We start from the raw sequence: 18,831 nt of genomic DNA, 5'->3' as shown, positions 1-18,831 counted from the left end.
CCACAACGAGGTCGCGAAGGTGATGAAAGCAATATATTAAAAAATACATTGTCAAACGCGAAGCCATTGTGTTTTTGACCCTTCCTCAACTTTTGCGTAAACAAGTTGGAATTGTAGGGCGTGTGTCTTGGAAAGCACTGCTTGGCCAATCAGCGTCGACGTCCCTACCACATGGTCAGGTTGTTTACTACAAGAGCAGAAGCCCGCTAGAAGCCAGCAGATGGAAAACCCGGCGCCGGATTTTAAAAGATTGTCTAATTTCGGCAAAAACGAAAGCAAGTCTGATTAAAACGAAATCACACGCGTGTCACAAAAACACTGCAGATCCACACAAGCTGCTTTCGTGTCGCTGGATTTATAATTCCGCGGATCGTTTGCGTGCTCATTCCGTTTCACTGTACAACTCCAGTTTGGGATTTCGAATACCTGAACGCAACCAGTTCTGAGCTCTGTAAAAGGACATTTTCAAGTTACAGCCGGTCAGATCAAGCCTGTGGAAGGGGGTGTGTTGAAATTTGGCAGAGGTACGTGCGTTCATTGAAAGTTTCTCTCGCTATACAAACACATTTGTGTCTCACTACACCGCACGCTTCTCCGGCAAGACTGCGTGTGTTTCGTGTCATTCAGGTTCGTACCTTTTAACAGCAAATTCAACTCAAGCTTGTTTTTCCCCGATTTTCGTCTAGATTGGCAAACGTGCGGCTTGTTAAACTGTTTCTTCGTGTATTATGCGCGAAGTTGCGTACTTTGTTTTATGCACGTGTGATTGAGAAATCAGATCGTTTAAATATTAAACGAAAAACAATATTTGGAAAAATAAGGCATGTGGTTCATTGAATGTTCTCGAAAATGCACGAACGTGAACTTTCTCGCGTTGCCTCGCTGCGATCAGAAATAAACTGTTCAGATGGCACATTCTGGAAGGTTTTGCAAATACAGCATTTTCGCTTCAAATGAACAGCGCTCGGATTATCCGCTCCCGCTGCGCGTTCCAGACGCTCGGCGGCGGCCATGTGAGAAGGGACCGCGCGCGTGTACGCACTAAACTATACTATGGAACATTTAAATACGCGAGCGAGACGGTGACGTCACGCTCATAGGATAATCTCCAACGCCTCGGTCAAGAAGACAAACTTAGTGAAGCGATTTATGAAACTAGCTTTGCTGCAGATCAGCGTGTTTTACATGTAGAAAAATGACTAAAGGGAAATATTAAGCGCTAAATATGAACAGATTGCCAGTTGAAATGAGAGAAATCTAGAGATGATCGAAACCGAACGAGTTGATGGACACCAACAATTTCACCGGTACATTCTGTACCGTACGCGCACGTCTGCTATACATTGTTTACATTGGATCGAGTCAAAACATCGCAACGGTACATTTTGTACCAAACGCGCACGGCTGCTGTACATTGTTTACATCGGATCGAGCCGCTGTATGTTCCGCAACGTTGGCGTGCCGGGTGGAGAATGTAAACGTGATGTTGCTGTATGTTTATGGTATGCACAGTATTTTGTGCTCCGTTAGCTTATGGATATAAATGAGTGAAGGTGGTTTGGAAGTTCTTTTGAATAAATAAACGCAGTTCAGATTCGGTGTTATTTGCTAAATGTTTTACTACATGGCCACCATTTGTAGAGGTATATTTAAACCGTTTCATATAACTTTGAACAACATGCATATGAAGTCAATGGAATCTACTCAAATGATGTGAGTTGTATAAATATGCATCATTTAGCGTTTTCTGTAGGATGAGTTACACTTTCTCAATGACTTTTTATTGAAAGTAGGAAACTTGAGATCCGGCTTCAGTTTAATGAACAGTATTCAACCCACTGAAAGCTTGAGCTGTTGCATCGTTTCAAATATTTCTCACGGTTCATTCTGTGGTGACCAATAATGACTCAGTCATTCGTGGAATTGCACGTATACTTCAGCTTTTGCATCAGTTGTATTGTGATATCTAAATATTTGGATGATTAGCTGCCGGATTTTCTCACATGGCCTGACATTTCACAGATGAGCATCAGCAGGTTACAACCCGGGACAAAGTTGCATCAGTTCTTAGTAACTGTCCTTTATTTACTGAATGTATCTGGATGTTTTAAGTTTTAAATGGGACATTTTGAGATTTTATGCCATAAATATTTATGAAGCACTTTTGAAAAAGATACTGGCAGCTAAATTTCAGTTCAGGGGCTCTTTCAGACATCGAAATGTGCTGCGTGACCAAAATCAGTTACCGTTGTTTGTTTTCTCTTTCCAGCTCTCCGTTTGTCCTTTAAAAAGTGCTGCTGAATCTCCATCAGGAGTTCTTAAAAAAGTTCAGAAAATAAAAGGTGCTAGTAACAGAAATGCTACCGAAGACCAGACTTGGTAAACGGTCCCCATTGGGGACCCTGGTGTGCAGTTCCTCTGCCGAGGGCATGACTGAAATGGGGCACCATGGATCCTCAGACAGTGGGTTTCACAGAATCAAACTTTACCCAGGACAAAAGGTAAAAATGTTTAAGTAATGTAATTATAAAGATTAAATATTTACAAATAATCCTCACTGGTCCCTCTACAATAATTCTATCTGGTATTTTCAATACGCCACAGTGCAATTCGCAATGTTAACAGTAGCGCGAGCAGATACTTCACCGGAATTGTTTTGTGATATGTTTTAGGTCTATGTGCACTGTGGCGGTCAGGAATGCGGAGGTGTGGTGGAGCAGCATAACCACGTGGACAATGAGGTGTCCATCTTCCTGTCACAGCTCAACCAGCATGTTCACCGCAAGTTGGAAGATGTTTGGACAAGCCCCATGTCCAGTCCCACCACCTCAGTCTCTCCATACATTGATGTGCCAAAAAGGTACAGCTTCTAAAGGATGTCAGCCCTTTTAAATAAGATCCTATAAAAATTGTACAGTATATGATCTATAGATTATAGAGGTTATAGTTCCCCCGTTTGTTTGAGATGTATATCATGAAGTATGTTGTGCAAGAACATAATTCTCACTTTTAATTATGTAAGATAAGAATTTAAGTATTTTTTATATTTTATACATATATGAACGCAAAATGTATAAGGATGCATAAGGATTTTTGACCTTTGAATGATCCACACTCTTACAACTTGACTTCATCACAACAGGAAGCCAGAGACAGTGGACATGGATGAGATGATGGCTGCTCTGGTGCTTACCAGTTTGTCCTGCAGTCCAGTCATCCAAAACTCAGCCCAGGGGAAAGGGACGCCAGGTTGGGAGAACATTATATATTTTATCTACATTATACATTTTTTTTATATATTATAGTTTTAGTAAACACATACCACACTGACAATACAGTACACAAATCACATGACTGATAGCAGATGAGATTACACAATGCTTAAGAAGACATTAGTCACCATGAAGATCCTCTGAAGATCTGCACGTACAAATTATTCCAACGTGATGCAATTCAGTTGCTAACTATGCTGCTAGCAAAAAATGTAGAACATCTTTCCACTTGTATGACTTTCTCTTACTGTATGTAATATCTAAATGACCTTTTCAATTTTTTATTCACCTCTATATTTGTGATAGCTTTGTGTGGAATGGAAAGCGGTGGTGGCGAACTGTCTGACGGTGGATACTGGAGCTGCGACCATGGAAACGGAAGCCCCGCACCATCCCCACCCATCGCAGAGTCGGACAAGGCCGGCCATGTCGATGAAGGCCTGGACATGGAGATGGACCAAATGTTATTCAACGAGCCGACGCCAAGAAAACGCAAAGTAAGCTGTTAAAAAATATGAATAGATATTCAAGTTTCAAATAATGTATTTGTAGTTTTACGTATAGTTAATTTGAACACTTTATTTCAATAAGATAACATAATCTTTCAAATAAATTGAAATAACTTTAAAATGATTCCTTTTTTTGCTGTTTGTTTGTTTAGAACTCCGTAAAAGTAGCGTATCGGTGCTTGTGGCCAAGTTGTGGGAAAGTTTTGACCACAGTGGTGGGCATCAAACGTCACATCCGGAATTCTCACCTCGGGTAAAATCTAATTGCTTATGAATGTTGCATTCTGGGACTACCAAAACATTTGTACTGTTGTTTTAACTGTATGTTGTTGCTTTTTCTGTAGGCAAAGCGATGAACACTCCCACAGGGAAGAAGACTTCTACTACAGCGAAGTCTATCAGGATATGGAGCAAACGTCTCCCCCTGTCGGCCATCAGCCTTCCTGCGCTTCTCCATCCAGCCCCAGCCGGCACACACCCCCTTCCCCCTCCAGCACAGATCTGGCCCAGCCCAGCACTCTCAGCCAATCAGCTCCGGGCAGTTTCTGGCAGGTCCACTCTGAGCACTCTTACCAGGTGAGATAATGTAACTAAAAACCACATTCCTATCGGAAGCTTTTAATTGCAGTTAAAGCTCAGATCGGCTTTGAATGTTGCCAGATTTCTTTGTTTGTGTTCATGTAGCTCTACTTAAAGAGCATGTTAGCAACACAAAGGTCGCGGGTTCAATCTCAGGGTACACGTGCTGATAAATGTATATGAACTGAATGCATTGTGGCTCACTTTGGATTCAAGTCGCTTTTCTAAAGCTGTTTTAATATTTCATGTTCATCAATTTATGCCCCTTTGTCTGTTCAGGTTGTGACGCAGTCTAAACCGTTGTCTGTGCCTGTGTCCTGTCATTGGAGTCCATCTCTCACGGTTCATCAGAGCAAACAGGTGAGCATTTCTTAGCGTTTTAGTTAACAACCAAAAGGCAAAATAAACAGATGTTAAACAGTGTGCCTCTGTCGTGCAACAGGATCTTTGTGCTGTGAATATTTATAGCAAATGGATTGGTTATATGCAATGTTTTCTCTGTGGCTTTGAGAATATTTCAAGTGCCACATGGTTTCAGATTTAGATGCGTTTTATCACTGAAAATAGAAGTGACATGCCAATGTTGTTTTCTTTATCCTGCTCCGCCTACAAGACATGGCCAGTGTTATTGCAGTGCCATCTAGTGGAGATTAGAAAGCACATCAGACTTTGTTCTCTTTGTCTGAACACATGCTTGTCACCATATTTGGGACAAATACAGCATGATTTGTTATGCATACGCTGTCGAGCTTTGCAAGCAGTGTAAATATGAGGTAGTCGCGAAATCTATTAAAAACTATCTAAACTATTTTCAATCTGAAATTGCAATTTATTTTGCACCGATGGTTAACACATTGCATTCGATGCCCAAAGAACACACAAATGAATAAAACAAATTTGGTTGAATGCACTGCAAGTCGCTTTGGAAAAAAGCGTCTACCAAATCTATAAAGTAATCTAAATTAAAAGATTAAATTATAGTTTTTTGACAAAGTAGTGTTTGTGGCTGTGACTTATGTTGGTCCCTCTCTCTTTCTACTGCAGGGCTCACCATTCCGCCGTCGTTCAGTAAGTGTAGGTGAACAATGGCTTCAGAATAACAGCGCCACCTTCAGGCCACATCCCGTCAGTGTATCCCCTCCAAGAAACCACTGCACTACCAGGTTAGTTCCCACCTATTTATAAAATGTTATAATTGTAGTCACCCAAAATCTTTCTAAATAGAAACGAGGTGTTATGTTTAGTACTCATTATATACCACTTCAGAATACGTAAACAATGTGGGTTCTGAAGAACTTCCTGTTTCAGTCTTTTAACACTACACAAACGTGTGAACAATATACAACCAACAGAACATGATTTATAACCAAATAAAAATATAGCTAATGTAGTTAGTGTTTTATTATATATGTTAAATAAAATCAAAAAAATTAAACAGAGGTGCCTGGGTATACATTTTGCAATTTAGTCCATGAGGCAAAATATCCTAAAATGTCATTAAATTATAAATTCTCTGCTGAAGTAATGAAGACTGGGTTGGTGTGGAAAATATGAACCACTAATATTGTAAAACGTGTAATAAAATGCTCTTCAAAAATGACATTATTTAAACCAGAATATTTCTACTTAAATGTGACATAACCGAGGTTATGTGCATTGCAAATACAATTTCAGGTTGTTAATGTCAATTCTAATTGATTTATTTTCCGCACCAGGAGAATTCGCGGTGAGGCCAAGAAGTGCAGAAAGGTGTACGGCATCGAACACCGAGACCAGTGGTGCACCGCCTGCCGCTGGAAAAAGGCCTGCCAGAGATTCCTTGACTAAGTATCTCCTGAGAAACAAAGAAACTGAACACTAACCTTAAAAGATGGGATCTTACCTGGAACAATGGTTGAAAGAAACCAAAATAGCACCTTTGTGACTTACTTTTTACCACAGAGCTTTTCGTTTTACAAAATTGTGCTAAGCAACCATGTTGGTGCTGAAAGATTTCTAAAGCGAAAAAACAGACTCCGCCCCTGCAGTCTTCCTGCGTCTTATATTATATCAGCAACTAATCCAGCGTGACTTTTTTTAAACAAGAGGCAGCCAAACACCGCTCAACAGCAGCAGCCATATTTTGTTGAATCTGTTTTAAACCAACCACCCCCCGGGACGGAAACCTCCTCACGTTGTCAACGGATGGACAGTTTTCTTATCATTCCATGGTGATATGAGACGGGATGGAGGCGTACGTTACAACGGTCTATAGTTTTAGGGGCAAAAATGGCAGCTTTTGGTTTATTTTAGTTTTATGATCATGCATGTCATGTTTACCTGCTTCTTAAGCAGACATTTCCTCTGTTTCCGTTGTAAAGTTTTGTAAAATAAACTTTTAAGGAGGAAATGGATTTTGTATTACAGTTTTGATATCGGTGATGTGTATATGTCACGTCATTATCAGTGTATTTTTATGACACAGGTTATACTTCTGTGGAATAAGGTGATTTACTTTCCTGTCATGTCACAGCTGAGGAAAACCTGTATATGGAACATGCATGAAATGAAACACTTTATATGTATTCGTTTAGCTTCTCGTTCTGGTACCAGTCAACCCACTGGCTGTTTGTTTATCTGGATTGTGTTCTTGCCAAAGAGAATCTCTGCAAGATAAATCGTATGATAAAATCATATAGACCTCTCCAAAATAATGTGAAATCACTCATAAATCTATTCAAAAAGAAAAGCCTAACCAAACTATTTGATTGGTTCTTGTTCTTAACATTTGGGTCCAAATTCAATATTTTTTTGGGTTGATATAAAGCTTGTATGCATCAGCATTTATGTTTTTATATGTTGCCTCACTTTTGTAATGCTTGATTTGACTTTATACAACTGAATGTACGTTAACCTCAAGAGTCTTTATTCATTTCTGGCAGTCAGTATAACTCCAAATATTCACAATGTTAGGCCGTACTAATTTGTCTGTAAAGATTGAGAGACATTCGATGGCGCTCACTAGAACAATCTTTTTTGGTGCATTTTTATTTTCATGTCCTTTTAGGGAAAGTCCTGAATTGTCTGAGATGTGTTTAAGATGAAGAGAAAATAACTTGTTTTCATGAACGAATGTTGCTTGAACATGCCTTTTTTAAAATAAACTTGCAAATAAATGACCCAAGTGCAAATAATGTAGTTGTTGTTACTTTTGCGTTTAATCTTTGACTTTTTGTAGAGCAATCTTACATGTGTTTACGTGAAAAACTTGGATGGTTTGGGAAAACAAACACGCACCGAACTGATGCACCTTACCTTTAGTACATTGCATGAATCATCACTGCTATTAAAAGCACAGGGTATATTAAAATAAAACACAAAGTGATGATGTTAAAATATAGCTCAGTTTTAGATTAAAATCTTTCAAAATCACGCAACGTGAACAAAATACGTCTGGACACAATCATTTGCTGCATGACAAGCCACAGAAAATCGTAAACAATTTTATTGATCGTTCAATGTTGCTATATACAGTTAATTTACTGAATATCATGATTTATATCATTGGAATAAAGGGAAAAGCAAGATTTAGCAATATTTGCATTTTCATATGCACAAACACAAATCAACATGGTCAGTTTAAAAAAACAAATTTTTGGATTTCCATTCTTTAAACAAAGGAGGAAACTCTGTGTGATAGAATTTGCTGTGTTTGTAAAGTCAAGTCAACTTTATTTATATAGCGCTTTTTACAATTTTCATTGTTACAAAGCAGCTGTAAAAGAAAACATACTGACTATAAGCAAAACATATAAGGTTATGCAAGTCAAAACAAAAAAAATGGGCATTTCACAGTCGTGAAATGGATTATGGGAAATCGGGCTTTATTTATTTTAGGGGAGACAGTAAACACAGATTGGCCTTTCTTAACTCCTTAAATTTTGCATGTTGTGTCATCCCACCAGTTACACAAATGAGGTTTATCCTTTGGCCAATAGATGACAGTGTTGTACAGGGAAAATGGATTTTGACCTATTCAGGGTTTGAAATGATCTTTGTAAAATGATTGAACTTTAGGGATGAACCATATACAATATCAAAGAAATGTATAGATTATTTGGATTAGACGGAATTGAATTTTCCTTAAGATTTAAGCAAAAATAACTTATGAGTCTTGATTGACAACTCAGATTTAAATAAGTAAATGCACGTCTAACCTTGTTACACACAACAACATTTTTGTGTGTTGAAAGAGGGAGATAGATATTTTATGACTAATTATGAAGCATAACAATTGATGGTTTGGACGATTAGTTTCTTGGCCTTCAAAGGTCAAAGCTTATTTGTTCTCTTGGGTGTAATCATCAGATATCTCATTAAACTCGCTAGCTCGGGTGGTCATGCCCAAATACTGCTTGAGGAACTCGCTGAAGCGCTTCTGGTTGTTCCACTTCCGGGCAGATTTGCGGACCCCTATGAAGCCCCCATACCTCTTCTGCAAAGACCTGCCAGGATCCACGAACTTCCTGTAGCCATACTTGTTTTTGAGGAAGCCTCCAAAGCGTTTGATCAGGTGGATGGCCTGTTCTTCATCTCCCCCCTTCTCGCTATCTCCGTCTTGCTCTTCCTCAGATTCCTGTGTGGACTGTACTTGTAGGAACTTGTTTTTTTTACCCAGCTGCATGTTTTGGTCTTGGTCTTGGTCCTGTGCTCCCACAGCCCGTGTTACATGATCAAACCTCTGGAGGGTTTCAGAGTATTGGCCATCGTCCTGGTTGAGAGGCAGAGAGGCGTCCGCTTCCTCTTCTTCCCTTTTTAGCACGGATGCTTTTGGATTCTGCTCCACAATGGTCCTGCGACACAACTCCCAAGTGTCACCTGGAGAAAGGTTACCATGACACTCGACCAAACATACCTAGATAGAACGACATAACACTTTGTGTTAACGCAGCAACACAACGGTTGAAAAGCTAAACTTTAAATTACAAACAATTTTGATGTAAGAAAAAATATTGTCAGCATCATTAGTGAGAAAAGTTGCAGTGTCCATCTGTTATTAGAAAAAGAGAAAATCTTTTTTTTTCAACATTTTAAACAAATTCTTTCATTTTTAAGCTGAATAAAGTTGGAAATCATATCAGCATTTATCACAACGGTAGATTTGAAATCATTTTAATACTTTGGAACAGATTTTATTTAACGTGCCGTTTAAAGTGTTAAAATATTCTACATGATTCTTTATATGAATAGTCTTATATTATATTTGTATATGTGACTATTTTATAAATATGTTATTGTATATATTCGTATAAACATATTTTTTGTCTGTATAATACCCCAAAGCCTGTTCCATAACGCATCACCGTTGAGGAAGTGACGTCATTTGTCATGGAACAACAGCGTCAACTTCAGTAAGTACTCAATCGATGTTTAAGAGAATTATGTATTTTGTCAAAATTCACACCTGTTTTGACCAAATTACATAAATCTGTTTAATAATATAATTTTTAAAAAGTATTAGCGAATATTGGCTCGTATTATTACGTTTGTCTTGTTAACATGTCAGGTTGGATGGGTCGTGAACGTGCATTTTACATTTTGCATTTACAATTACGTTACAAATAAAGACATTTGCTAAAGATTTGTCGCCACACTTGGCCGTTTTTAGCAGGTGAATGTAGCAAACATCTCTTTGAATCTAACTTGCGTGAAGAATCGGCAAATCGCGCTATTAAGACGAACTGCCCCGTCGCGTTAGCGCACCTGTGTGAAAATGGGCGTGGCCAATTTGATATTATACACCTTTATTTACAGTGCTTTTAACAGTCTGTGAGTCCAGAAAGGGAAATAGAATAATGCTTAGCCTATTGTTTGAGCTCACGGTACAACGTTTGGGATTACTTAGCACAATGTCCTTCTATAAAAATGAAAGATAATTATTTGTATTATGTTATTATTATAGACAAAGAGACTACTTATACAGCATACCAGGAATGACGCTTAGAAAGCAACAGTTAGGAGCAAAAATCACGTTGCTTGCACATTAAAATGGGAAGAGAGGGCAATCTGCATTCTGTAATTCAGCGGAATCAATTAGACGATGCAAATTAAAAACCAGGTTTCGGGGGAATTTCTTAGTCATCAGAAAGGGGGAGTTGTGGAGATCTCTGGTTATGCATGCTGAAAGATGATAAAAAACACCCCGGGGAGAGCCCATTTAACGCTACGGAGGGCACCGCTGGTCCATCAATTTCCTCGAGAAGCCTTGCCAGATGATGTTTCTTTGTGTTTCTACCTAATTACATGACAAGATAACTGAATCACAGCAGCTGTTTTGAGTCAAAGGGCCATCTTTAACCAAATTAGCACTTCTGCCCCCTCAAATGCATCGTGTTGACATGAATCATAGAGTGGACAACCTCCTCTCCTCTGAGCTATAATCAACTACAGTGCAGTAACACATTCCACTATTATGATCATTGTAATTATGTCGGCTAATAAGGAATTTAAGGAACATATGATACAAAACAACCCAATATGTATCGTGTAGGACTGATACATAAAGATACATGAGATCAAATGTAAGGAATTAAGGTCAGCTAGAAATGAAATTTAATCATTATTTTTGCACCATTTTCATTCAAAATGTATAACTCTTTCTTTTGTAAGACGAAAAATGTCTCAGTGGTTTTGTGTCTCTTCCAATGCAAGTCAATATTATTGGGGCACCAACATTTTTCAAAATGGTTTTCTGCAAGAGATAGACGACATGAATACTACACATCATCCCTTTAATGGAAAATATAGAATAGTATTAGGCTTTTTTTGCCTCTATAGACTAATGTTTGTGGTTTAAAGTTGTCAGTTATGCTTCATTGAAGTGCCAACTTCGGGTTTAAAAAAAATGAAGAATCAATAGAAACATATGAGATGTTATTGACAATGTATAGAGATTTGAAAATAATATTGCTAGTCTAAACCAGAGGGAAAAGCAAAGCTCAGAAGAAATGTTGGAGAGGCACGAAGCTCGCTCAAAAGTCTTCACGTGTTCCATGTAATCTCGCAGCTGGGTATGGGTAAGAAACTTGAACAAATCAAAAGTACGATCACCCCAAAATGAAACCTGTATGACTTACTTTCTTATGCAGAACACAAGAGAAAATATTTTGAAGAATGTCTGTATAAACTGCTGGTACCCATTGGCTTCTATTGTATGGACACAAAACCAATGCCAATGGGGGCCAATGTTATTTTGTTACCACATTCTTCAAAATATCTTCATTTAAGCCCTCCAAAAAAAAGAAAGTCATACAGATTTGGAATAACAAAAGTGTGAGTAAATGATGATGGAATTTTAATTTTTGGGTGAACTATCACTCTGAGGTATGACCAATGTCTGGAAGGAATTACCAGATTGTTGAAGGCGTATTCTTTAGGCAGCATTTGGCTGCAGAAGTGGCAGTCCTTCTGGCAGTCACACCACGCTGAGTTACACAGTCCGAGCAAAAGTAGCGTCCACAGTGGGGTCTTCATCGTGAAGTGTGTTGAAGTGCGGTCTGCGCGGATGATAAATAGAAGAAAGTGTGAGAGAGAGACAACAGGTGAAAATTCCTGGAATAACCCCCCAGCATCATATTTGTGTGTAGTTCGACTGTGAGACAGACTTGGCATCTAAAGGACTTCATTAGCAAAACCTATCATCTGCAGTAATTGAAGCTAGAATTAGCACTCGTGGCGTAATGAGAGCGTAATGGCGACGGGGAGACAGATTTAAGCCGTTGTGATGCACACTGGTTAAGCACATTAGTTCAAAAACCACTATACAACTTTAGCATTAGAAGTATAGACACGCTTGAATAAAATCCTTGCCCTGCATTTTCTTTGTCAGACTTATAAAGCAAAGGTTGTTAGATGGTTCTAAAGCAACTTGGAGGTAAATCAATTTAACCTGCATTGCGCTTGTATTGAAGATGTCACCAGGAACAAAAGCAAAGGTGTAAGTCACGGAGAATCGATTGCCACCTCTCCAGCGAGTTTTATTGAATTCTCCGACTGTATGCGCAACCGAGAGGGGATGCACATAATTTTACGTGTGCGAGTAAATTACACGCAACTTTACGCAGAGTGAAAGGACTGGATATTGATTTTGGCTGCTTCTTAAGTTAATTTATTTCTTTTCACTGCCAGAAGATGCACCTTAATGGATGGTGGGTAGGGACGGCATTGTCCTAGAGGAAATTGGTGACTTTCGGCTGATGTATTTATCTTTTAGCTTAGTTTGTTTATTGTTATTACTTTATACGTTTCTACGTATGTTGCATTCTTGAAGTTTCGCATTTGCAGTGCAAGTGCAAGTCTTTTGTGTAGTTTCGGGCCTGTATTCACAAGTTCATGTGGGATGCAGAGCTCGATTCAATTATTTAACTCAGTTATGTAGGGAAAAGACTTAAAGATAGACACTGTGATTTAACTCTTGGCTTACAAGATTATGCATTTACTTGGAAAACTCTTTTATATAAAAATGGTGTGGTTTATTTTATAAGGTCTGTTACACTTTCTCTACATTTAGTGATGTGCAAATATTTTAGGTTAAATACATTTGTCTAAAGGACAGACATTAAACACCTGCCCCAAAGACATTTCTTGCATGAATCAAAGAACAGATTTCACAGATTTTTGTAACCAGAGTTGAAATTAGAATTGAGCTTGTATTTGGCCCATATACCTTTCATATACAGTTTATTTTTTCCGTTATTTCATATATTTTATATTATGATCCCTTTTTGTTTTGTTTTTGATGATCATAAATATATTATGATGTTATGATGGTACAATTGGTAAATGACAAATACCAAGTACCACTTCATTTTCTGTCTACACCACCAGTTACCGTTGTACATGTTCTCCATCATTTTTGACATGTTTTTAACAAGGTTGGTTTAAAACAAACTCAATTCAACTCCAGTGTTAAATGGAGCTGGTGATGCACAGCTCATTTCTCAATCAAAAGCATCATATTCAAAGCTAAACACCAGAGGGGATTCATACTGGAAGAGGGGCACATCGCTGCTTCATCTAATTACATCACAAATTGTGCAACTGCAGATGGAAAGCGTAGAACAATTGCTGCAAGGGTACTTGTATATCATTATATATATATATATATATATATATATATATATATATATATATAGGCTATGCACTTTACATTATGTATGAAACAAACCATTTTGGTCGGGAAGCAGTTGCGCAAGTCTTTATTTACTTAAAATAAACTGTCCCTTAACCAGATCCATAGGAATCCATTGTTTCATGTTTTTTCAGTTTTCAGTCATCACTTGTAGCGTAGGTTTAAGTCGATGTAATTCCTGATTTTAGTTCATTTTTTCTTAAAGTGACAGCTTCTTATTGTTGGGTCGTTAGATAATGTTTTTTGTCATATTTGGATTTGATGTTTAAATTGACTATTTTTTTAATAGATACCGCTAGTTATTTAGTGCTCAAGGGGAAAATTAGTTCTGTAACTTTCTTTGAAGAAAGCAGTTTTTATGATGAGAATAAATAGTATATATGATGCCAACAGTTGCACTTGGTTTGGATTGGTGATTGGTTGATATCTATCACGTATAAGCCATTGAATCATTGGATCAAAAACGGAGAAATCAATGACCATTATGGTCAATGCGGTGTTAAAGTCCCTTAGGTATCCTAGAGTTGATGTGTAAAAGCTCCATTATTATTGACTATAGAGGATATTACTGCAATTACTAGAACCGGTGATGGAACAACACTGGCCAGAAGAAGATGAATGCTCAGACATTGTTTGTCATAGCTAAGGAAACATAACAGGGATTCACAGTTATGCTTCATTCTTGTATTTCTCAGGTGTTTCTCTTACAGTTCCTTTCAAACGTAACAATAGGTGCCATACACTACAGAGCTATGAAGTTCATGTGAAATGAACAGATTATTTAGAGTTGGCTCCATGAAAGCACAAAAGATTTCATGAAATAAAATAACTTGTTAGATCCTCGGCAGGGCCACTACATATCACTGCAGCCCATGAAGGTCAAAGACAAACATTTGTGCAGTCGTACACACACACACACCTACACCTACACCTACAAAACAATAATACAAGTACAATTTAAATGTGAAATATCTCCAATAAGTCTGTAAATAACCATTACTATTTAAAATATTCTCTTTCATAAGCAACAATCAGCAGATATAGAAGCGTATAAACATTTCAGATGTGGATGAGCTTTGCATTGATGCCCGTAACATAAATATAGATTATTTAATCAAAAAGCCTTGAGGACGTTTGCATGCTAGATTCATTGCTTCAACTGCAATATTGAATTTACTTTTTAAAGTGAAGTTAAGGGCAAAATCTCCTTAATGAAATATCATTAAAGAATCTTCACGATGGATCCTTGACCAGACTTTCTAGATTAACAATCAATATCATTATACAGCCTCTTAACACACATTTTAGTCTAAAAACGAAAGCCTGCAAAAATAGGAGCAGGCAGCGTTAATGTGTCAATATGTAAGTCAAACTACTTTATAATGCAAGTTGAATGTACGGATGATCCTGGTTATGAATCGTATAAAAGTTTGTACCCTTATCATGGCCTTTAACACCTATTACGCCTTCTATTCGAGGATTCAATAATAAATCATTGCGTCACACCACGCTGCTGTACCGCAATGCACTTCACACAAAGCTTTGTTTTCTCCGCAGTCTGTGCTTTTTGTTTATGACATGTTTGAACATGCTGACCATTGCTCCTTTAACACATAGATAGAAGAAACAGCAACATATTACAAAATACATATTCAAAGGCTAAAATTTCCCACAGTGCTGTTCAAACGTGTTAAACTGTTCATAGTATATAGCCATCTGTAATACGTGCAATACGTTTAGTTTTTGAGAAATTAGACTGAAGTTCACATAACCTCAGAAGGCCCTATAAACTAACTTTTTTCCTAACTTATTTCTCTATTGGTAACCCATTACAAGTTGTATTTGTTAACAAATCCTGTGGCTCAGTGGTTGGAGCAGGTCATGGGTTCGATCCCAGGGGATTGGACATAGTTAGAAACAAAACTAAAATTGCACAATGCAATGTAAGTCACTTTGGATAAAAACGTCTGCCAAATGCGTAAATGTTAGGATATTTCTACAGCATTTAAGTTCATGTTGATTTGAGTATTTTCTCTTTATTTTTTAAATCAAACCTTGTAATTGTTAACATCAGTTAATGCACAATAAACTAACATGAATAGTTGTATTGACATACAGAGATTGCTGATGCTGAAAACTGTTGCTCATTTTTAGCTCAGCTTAGTTGCATTTACTAATGTCAAGAAAGTACAACCTTATTGTAAAGTGTTACCACGTAAGAAATGTTTTAAATATATATCTGTATATGTGGATTATCTGTCCATGTATTTGTGTATAAATGGCATAATCTGATGGTCACAAATGACAGTAAACAAAATGAGCCATCACGATGCAACATCTGAAAGTTATTTATTGAATTACGGAGGTAAAATATCGTCTAGAGATCCACAGTCTTTAAAGGCTAATTTATTATGACCTTCATCTTTCTCTTTCATCCATTTTCAACCCAAACACTAAATCCAAACTAACTCTAGCAGATAAGCAATCTAAAGACATTGGCCACAGATAACAGAACATTGCATGTTAATGGCCCATGAAGAGAGCAGGTGCCGGGCATTTTGGGCAGCTCGATTCAGTTCCTTTAAAGAAATATATCGCAACACGGTCGATATTTCCTTTCATATTCACATCAGAACATTAAATGAACACCAGAGTACAATAAATATCTCCCTGAAGCGATTGGTGTGTGTGTAGTGTCCTGTTTTATACCCTTTGAAGAGATGCATTGATTCTAATGTATCAATCAATGATACAATTATGAGCACAAAGTGAAAAATATGCCCCTGTCATTCACATTAATGGGTTTCAGAGGATTTATAACAACGTAACCTGCAAACAACTCTTTCTTACACACCTCATTTGATACAGTCCTTTAAATCAGTTGGGGATCATGTAAAAAGTATCATGCATGTGGTTAACTTAGATTTGATCCATTTTGTCTGAAGTATTGCAAATAAAAAAGCTGCATGTGGACATAACAGTTCAATATAGTTATTAAGAGTTATTTACATAAGTTATAAGAAATAAAGTATGGATTAAGCTACTGGTCCTTCATTTTTTTAATCATTCCTTGTTAATACACAATAACTCAAAACAAAACTCTTACTGCATATTTCACACTTTACATCACAAACAGTCACTAAACAGACTTTTGCAAAGTGGTCAAATGTTATATTTGTAGTTTATCTTACCTGTTCTATGTGCGGAAATGAGGTACCCGTCCTGAGCAGATCTGCTGAAACTGAGGGCAGTATTATTCTCCTTTCGTCCGCTTCTGTTTGTTTCCTAAAAGGATGCTGTTGCTCGGTCGTCTTATAGAGACACACCCCTCCCGGTGGTCCAACCCCTAACCCCCCTTTTTACAAGGGAGAGAGAGAGAGAGAGAGAGAGAGAGAGTGGGGGGGGACAGGAGGACACATCTTGATGTGTCAACATGGACGTCAGGATTATCTTCTACGTCAAGCGTTGCACGATCTCAGAACAAACTAGAACACTAAAAATACAGCAAAACATTTCGTCAGGATCCTCACATACTTATTTAGTCTGTGTTCTGTCTGTTCATACTTTATTCTCCTATAAAGAAGTGATGTTAAATTCAGAATGCTATGAAAATGTTTTTTTAGATATTCTATAATAAATTAAACAATCTCTTTTGAATATCTAATATCGTAGAATATCATAGGTTATCTGAGAAAAGTTTGTATAATTGTTCCATTATGAGATATGGGTCATTCACAAATATACGTACATGTGTCCTATGGTGTTACAACAACAAAAAAGATTAATAATATATTATTTTAGCTACATTTATATTAGAAAATTGTTGAACAATTTCTCTCCATTGCTAGTTTTGTCAACATTTTTGCTGTCGCACTAAACGACACATTTACGGTCAACTACCCTTTTAACTACGAATCCCAAGCTGAAACATGTACCTTTGACAAACATGAAAACGAATGGAACCTGAAAAAAGTCATTGCTCAGAGGTCGCTCTCTTTCATATTTTAGGAGACCTAATAAGAGTTATTAGTTTTGATTTGTTTTTGAACCCCATTTACCCCATACATAAACTTGTATGTTTCTCCTCAAAAACCATGAGATGAGACAATTGTTGACACACAGTAATAATATAGAGCAATAAAATGAATGTGATAACTTTGTTCAGTTTATTTTAGAAGAATTTGACAATAAATTAACTTTTGATGCAGATTGTCAATTTTATATGAACCAGTTTAGGTGAACACATATTTTATTTAATATGAATGATTCAACTTAAATGCAGTTTACATCAACTAATGCTTGAGGCAAAAAGAATATCTTAACTCATTATAAAGTGAGAACTGCAATTTTTCTCTTTTTACAGAACAGACACACATGAGACTGCTTGGGCCTTTTCCACTGGAAAATTATTTTAAAAGCTCAATTTTTCCCTAGTACTTACAACTCAGATATTACAGATGAATTATTTGAGATTTTTATTTCCTTTGAGTGGAACCCGTGGCCAAAATCCTGATATTTTCTTTAAACCGGCATGTGTACAAGATCAAAACTATCTAGAACAAACATTGCATGGAAGCTGATTACTCCGTTAATATTATACCTAACTAAATTGACTAAATACTTAATAACATGGAGCTGCTGTCCTGTATCATTTGAATGTCAAATCTGCTCACTTGCTGTTGAATCTAACAGAACAGTGACAGGCAAACAAATCATATAACACTTCATTTTTTCTCAGGCGTTCATGAGGTAAACCATGTTTGAGAAAAACTCACCTGTTCATCACGTAAACCATATGAAATGCGCTCAGTAAACACTTCATTCTGTCAAGATATGTTTGGTTTAAATTAGTAATGACTTCCTTTGTGCATCACGACTGTTTATCTAGCCAACAAAGCATGAGTACATCAAAACTGCATTTTTCTTTACTTCATAAAGGAAACAGGAATGATATTCACATTAAAAACCTGCAGTACAGTACAGGTCCTCAGTAGAGGAAAAAGGTTCTTCAGACTATAAAATGTAAGAAACATATTATGTCTGTCTTTACAGTAAAAAGCTACAGTATAACCAAAAGGTTCACGGTCAATAAAAACGATTCTTCTATGGCATTGCTGTGAAAAACCCTTTCTAGTGTTAGCTTTCTTTAGTCGACATTAATTCATTTCTTATCGCTGCTGACCTTCTGAAACCTTGTAACTGCATTTTGTTTTTATCATAAATCTTTATTATTAGTCACCCTTTATGTTTGTTACTGGGTTTTGCAAACATCTAAGCTACTATAAAAAGTCATTAAAAGTGC

General features: G+C 37.2%; 2 protein-coding genes across 4 annotated transcripts; one reads left to right on the top strand and one right to left on the bottom strand.

Moving 5' to 3' along the window:
- The first annotated feature begins 198 nt into the window (after positions 1 to 198).
- znf395a (zinc finger protein 395a) lies at positions 199 to 7,527 on the top strand. 3 transcript variants are annotated; one of them, XM_079459234.1, is made up of 10 exons: positions 199 to 524; positions 2,270 to 2,501; positions 2,673 to 2,860; positions 3,143 to 3,249; positions 3,579 to 3,769; positions 3,934 to 4,034; positions 4,126 to 4,357; positions 4,640 to 4,720; positions 5,405 to 5,523; positions 6,076 to 7,527. In XM_079459234.1, the coding sequence occupies exons 2-10, from the start codon at positions 2,358 to 2,360 to the stop codon at positions 6,185 to 6,187; spliced, it is 1,275 nt and encodes a 424-aa protein (XP_079315360.1). In that variant the 5' UTR covers positions 199 to 524; positions 2,270 to 2,357; the 3' UTR covers positions 6,188 to 7,527. The 3 variants fall into 3 exon arrangements, with proteins under 3 accessions (XP_079315360.1, XP_079315361.1, XP_079315362.1); XM_079459235.1 differs by having other exon boundaries at positions 483 to 627; XM_079459236.1 differs by lacking the exon at positions 199 to 524 and adding an exon at positions 1,091 to 1,502.
- Positions 7,528 to 7,536: 9 nt separating this feature from the next.
- pnoca (prepronociceptin a) lies at positions 7,537 to 16,810 on the bottom strand. Its single transcript, XM_079459233.1, has 3 exons — positions 16,721 to 16,810; positions 11,750 to 11,895; positions 7,537 to 9,254 (listed from the first exon to the last, which is right to left on the bottom strand). The coding sequence occupies exons 2-3, from the start codon at positions 11,870 to 11,872 to the stop codon at positions 8,679 to 8,681; spliced, it is 699 nt and encodes a 232-aa protein (XP_079315359.1). The 5' UTR covers positions 11,873 to 11,895; positions 16,721 to 16,810; the 3' UTR covers positions 7,537 to 8,678.
- Between the last annotated feature and the right edge of the window lie 2,021 nt (positions 16,811 to 18,831).

The sequence above is a fragment of the Barbatula barbatula genome (genome assembly GCF_947034865.1).
Source record: "Barbatula barbatula genome assembly, chromosome: 6".
NCBI lineage: Eukaryota > Metazoa > Chordata > Actinopteri > Cypriniformes > Nemacheilidae > Barbatula > Barbatula barbatula.
The sequence above is the reverse complement of the archived record's forward strand: the minus strand, read 5'-3'. Positions and strand labels throughout refer to the sequence as shown.

Excerpts from the sequence above, each read along its gene's own strand:
- pnoca (XM_079459233.1), bottom strand. The coding sequence starts at position 11,872 with ATGAAGACCCCACTGTGGACGCTACTTTTGCTCGGACTGTGTAACTCA. Across the intron at positions 9,255-11,749 it reads AATACGCCTTCAACAATCTG|GTATGTTTGGTCGAGTGTCA; the intron begins GTAATTCCTTCC and ends CGTTCTATCTAG.
- znf395a (XM_079459234.1), top strand. The coding sequence starts at position 2,358 with ATGCTACCGAAGACCAGACTTGGTAAACGGTCCCCATTGGGGACCCTG. Across the intron at positions 2,502-2,672 it reads AACTTTACCCAGGACAAAAG|GTCTATGTGCACTGTGGCGG; the intron begins GTAAAAATGTTT and ends GATATGTTTTAG. Across the intron at positions 4,358-4,639 it reads ACTCTGAGCACTCTTACCAG|GTTGTGACGCAGTCTAAACC; the intron begins GTGAGATAATGT and ends TTGTCTGTTCAG.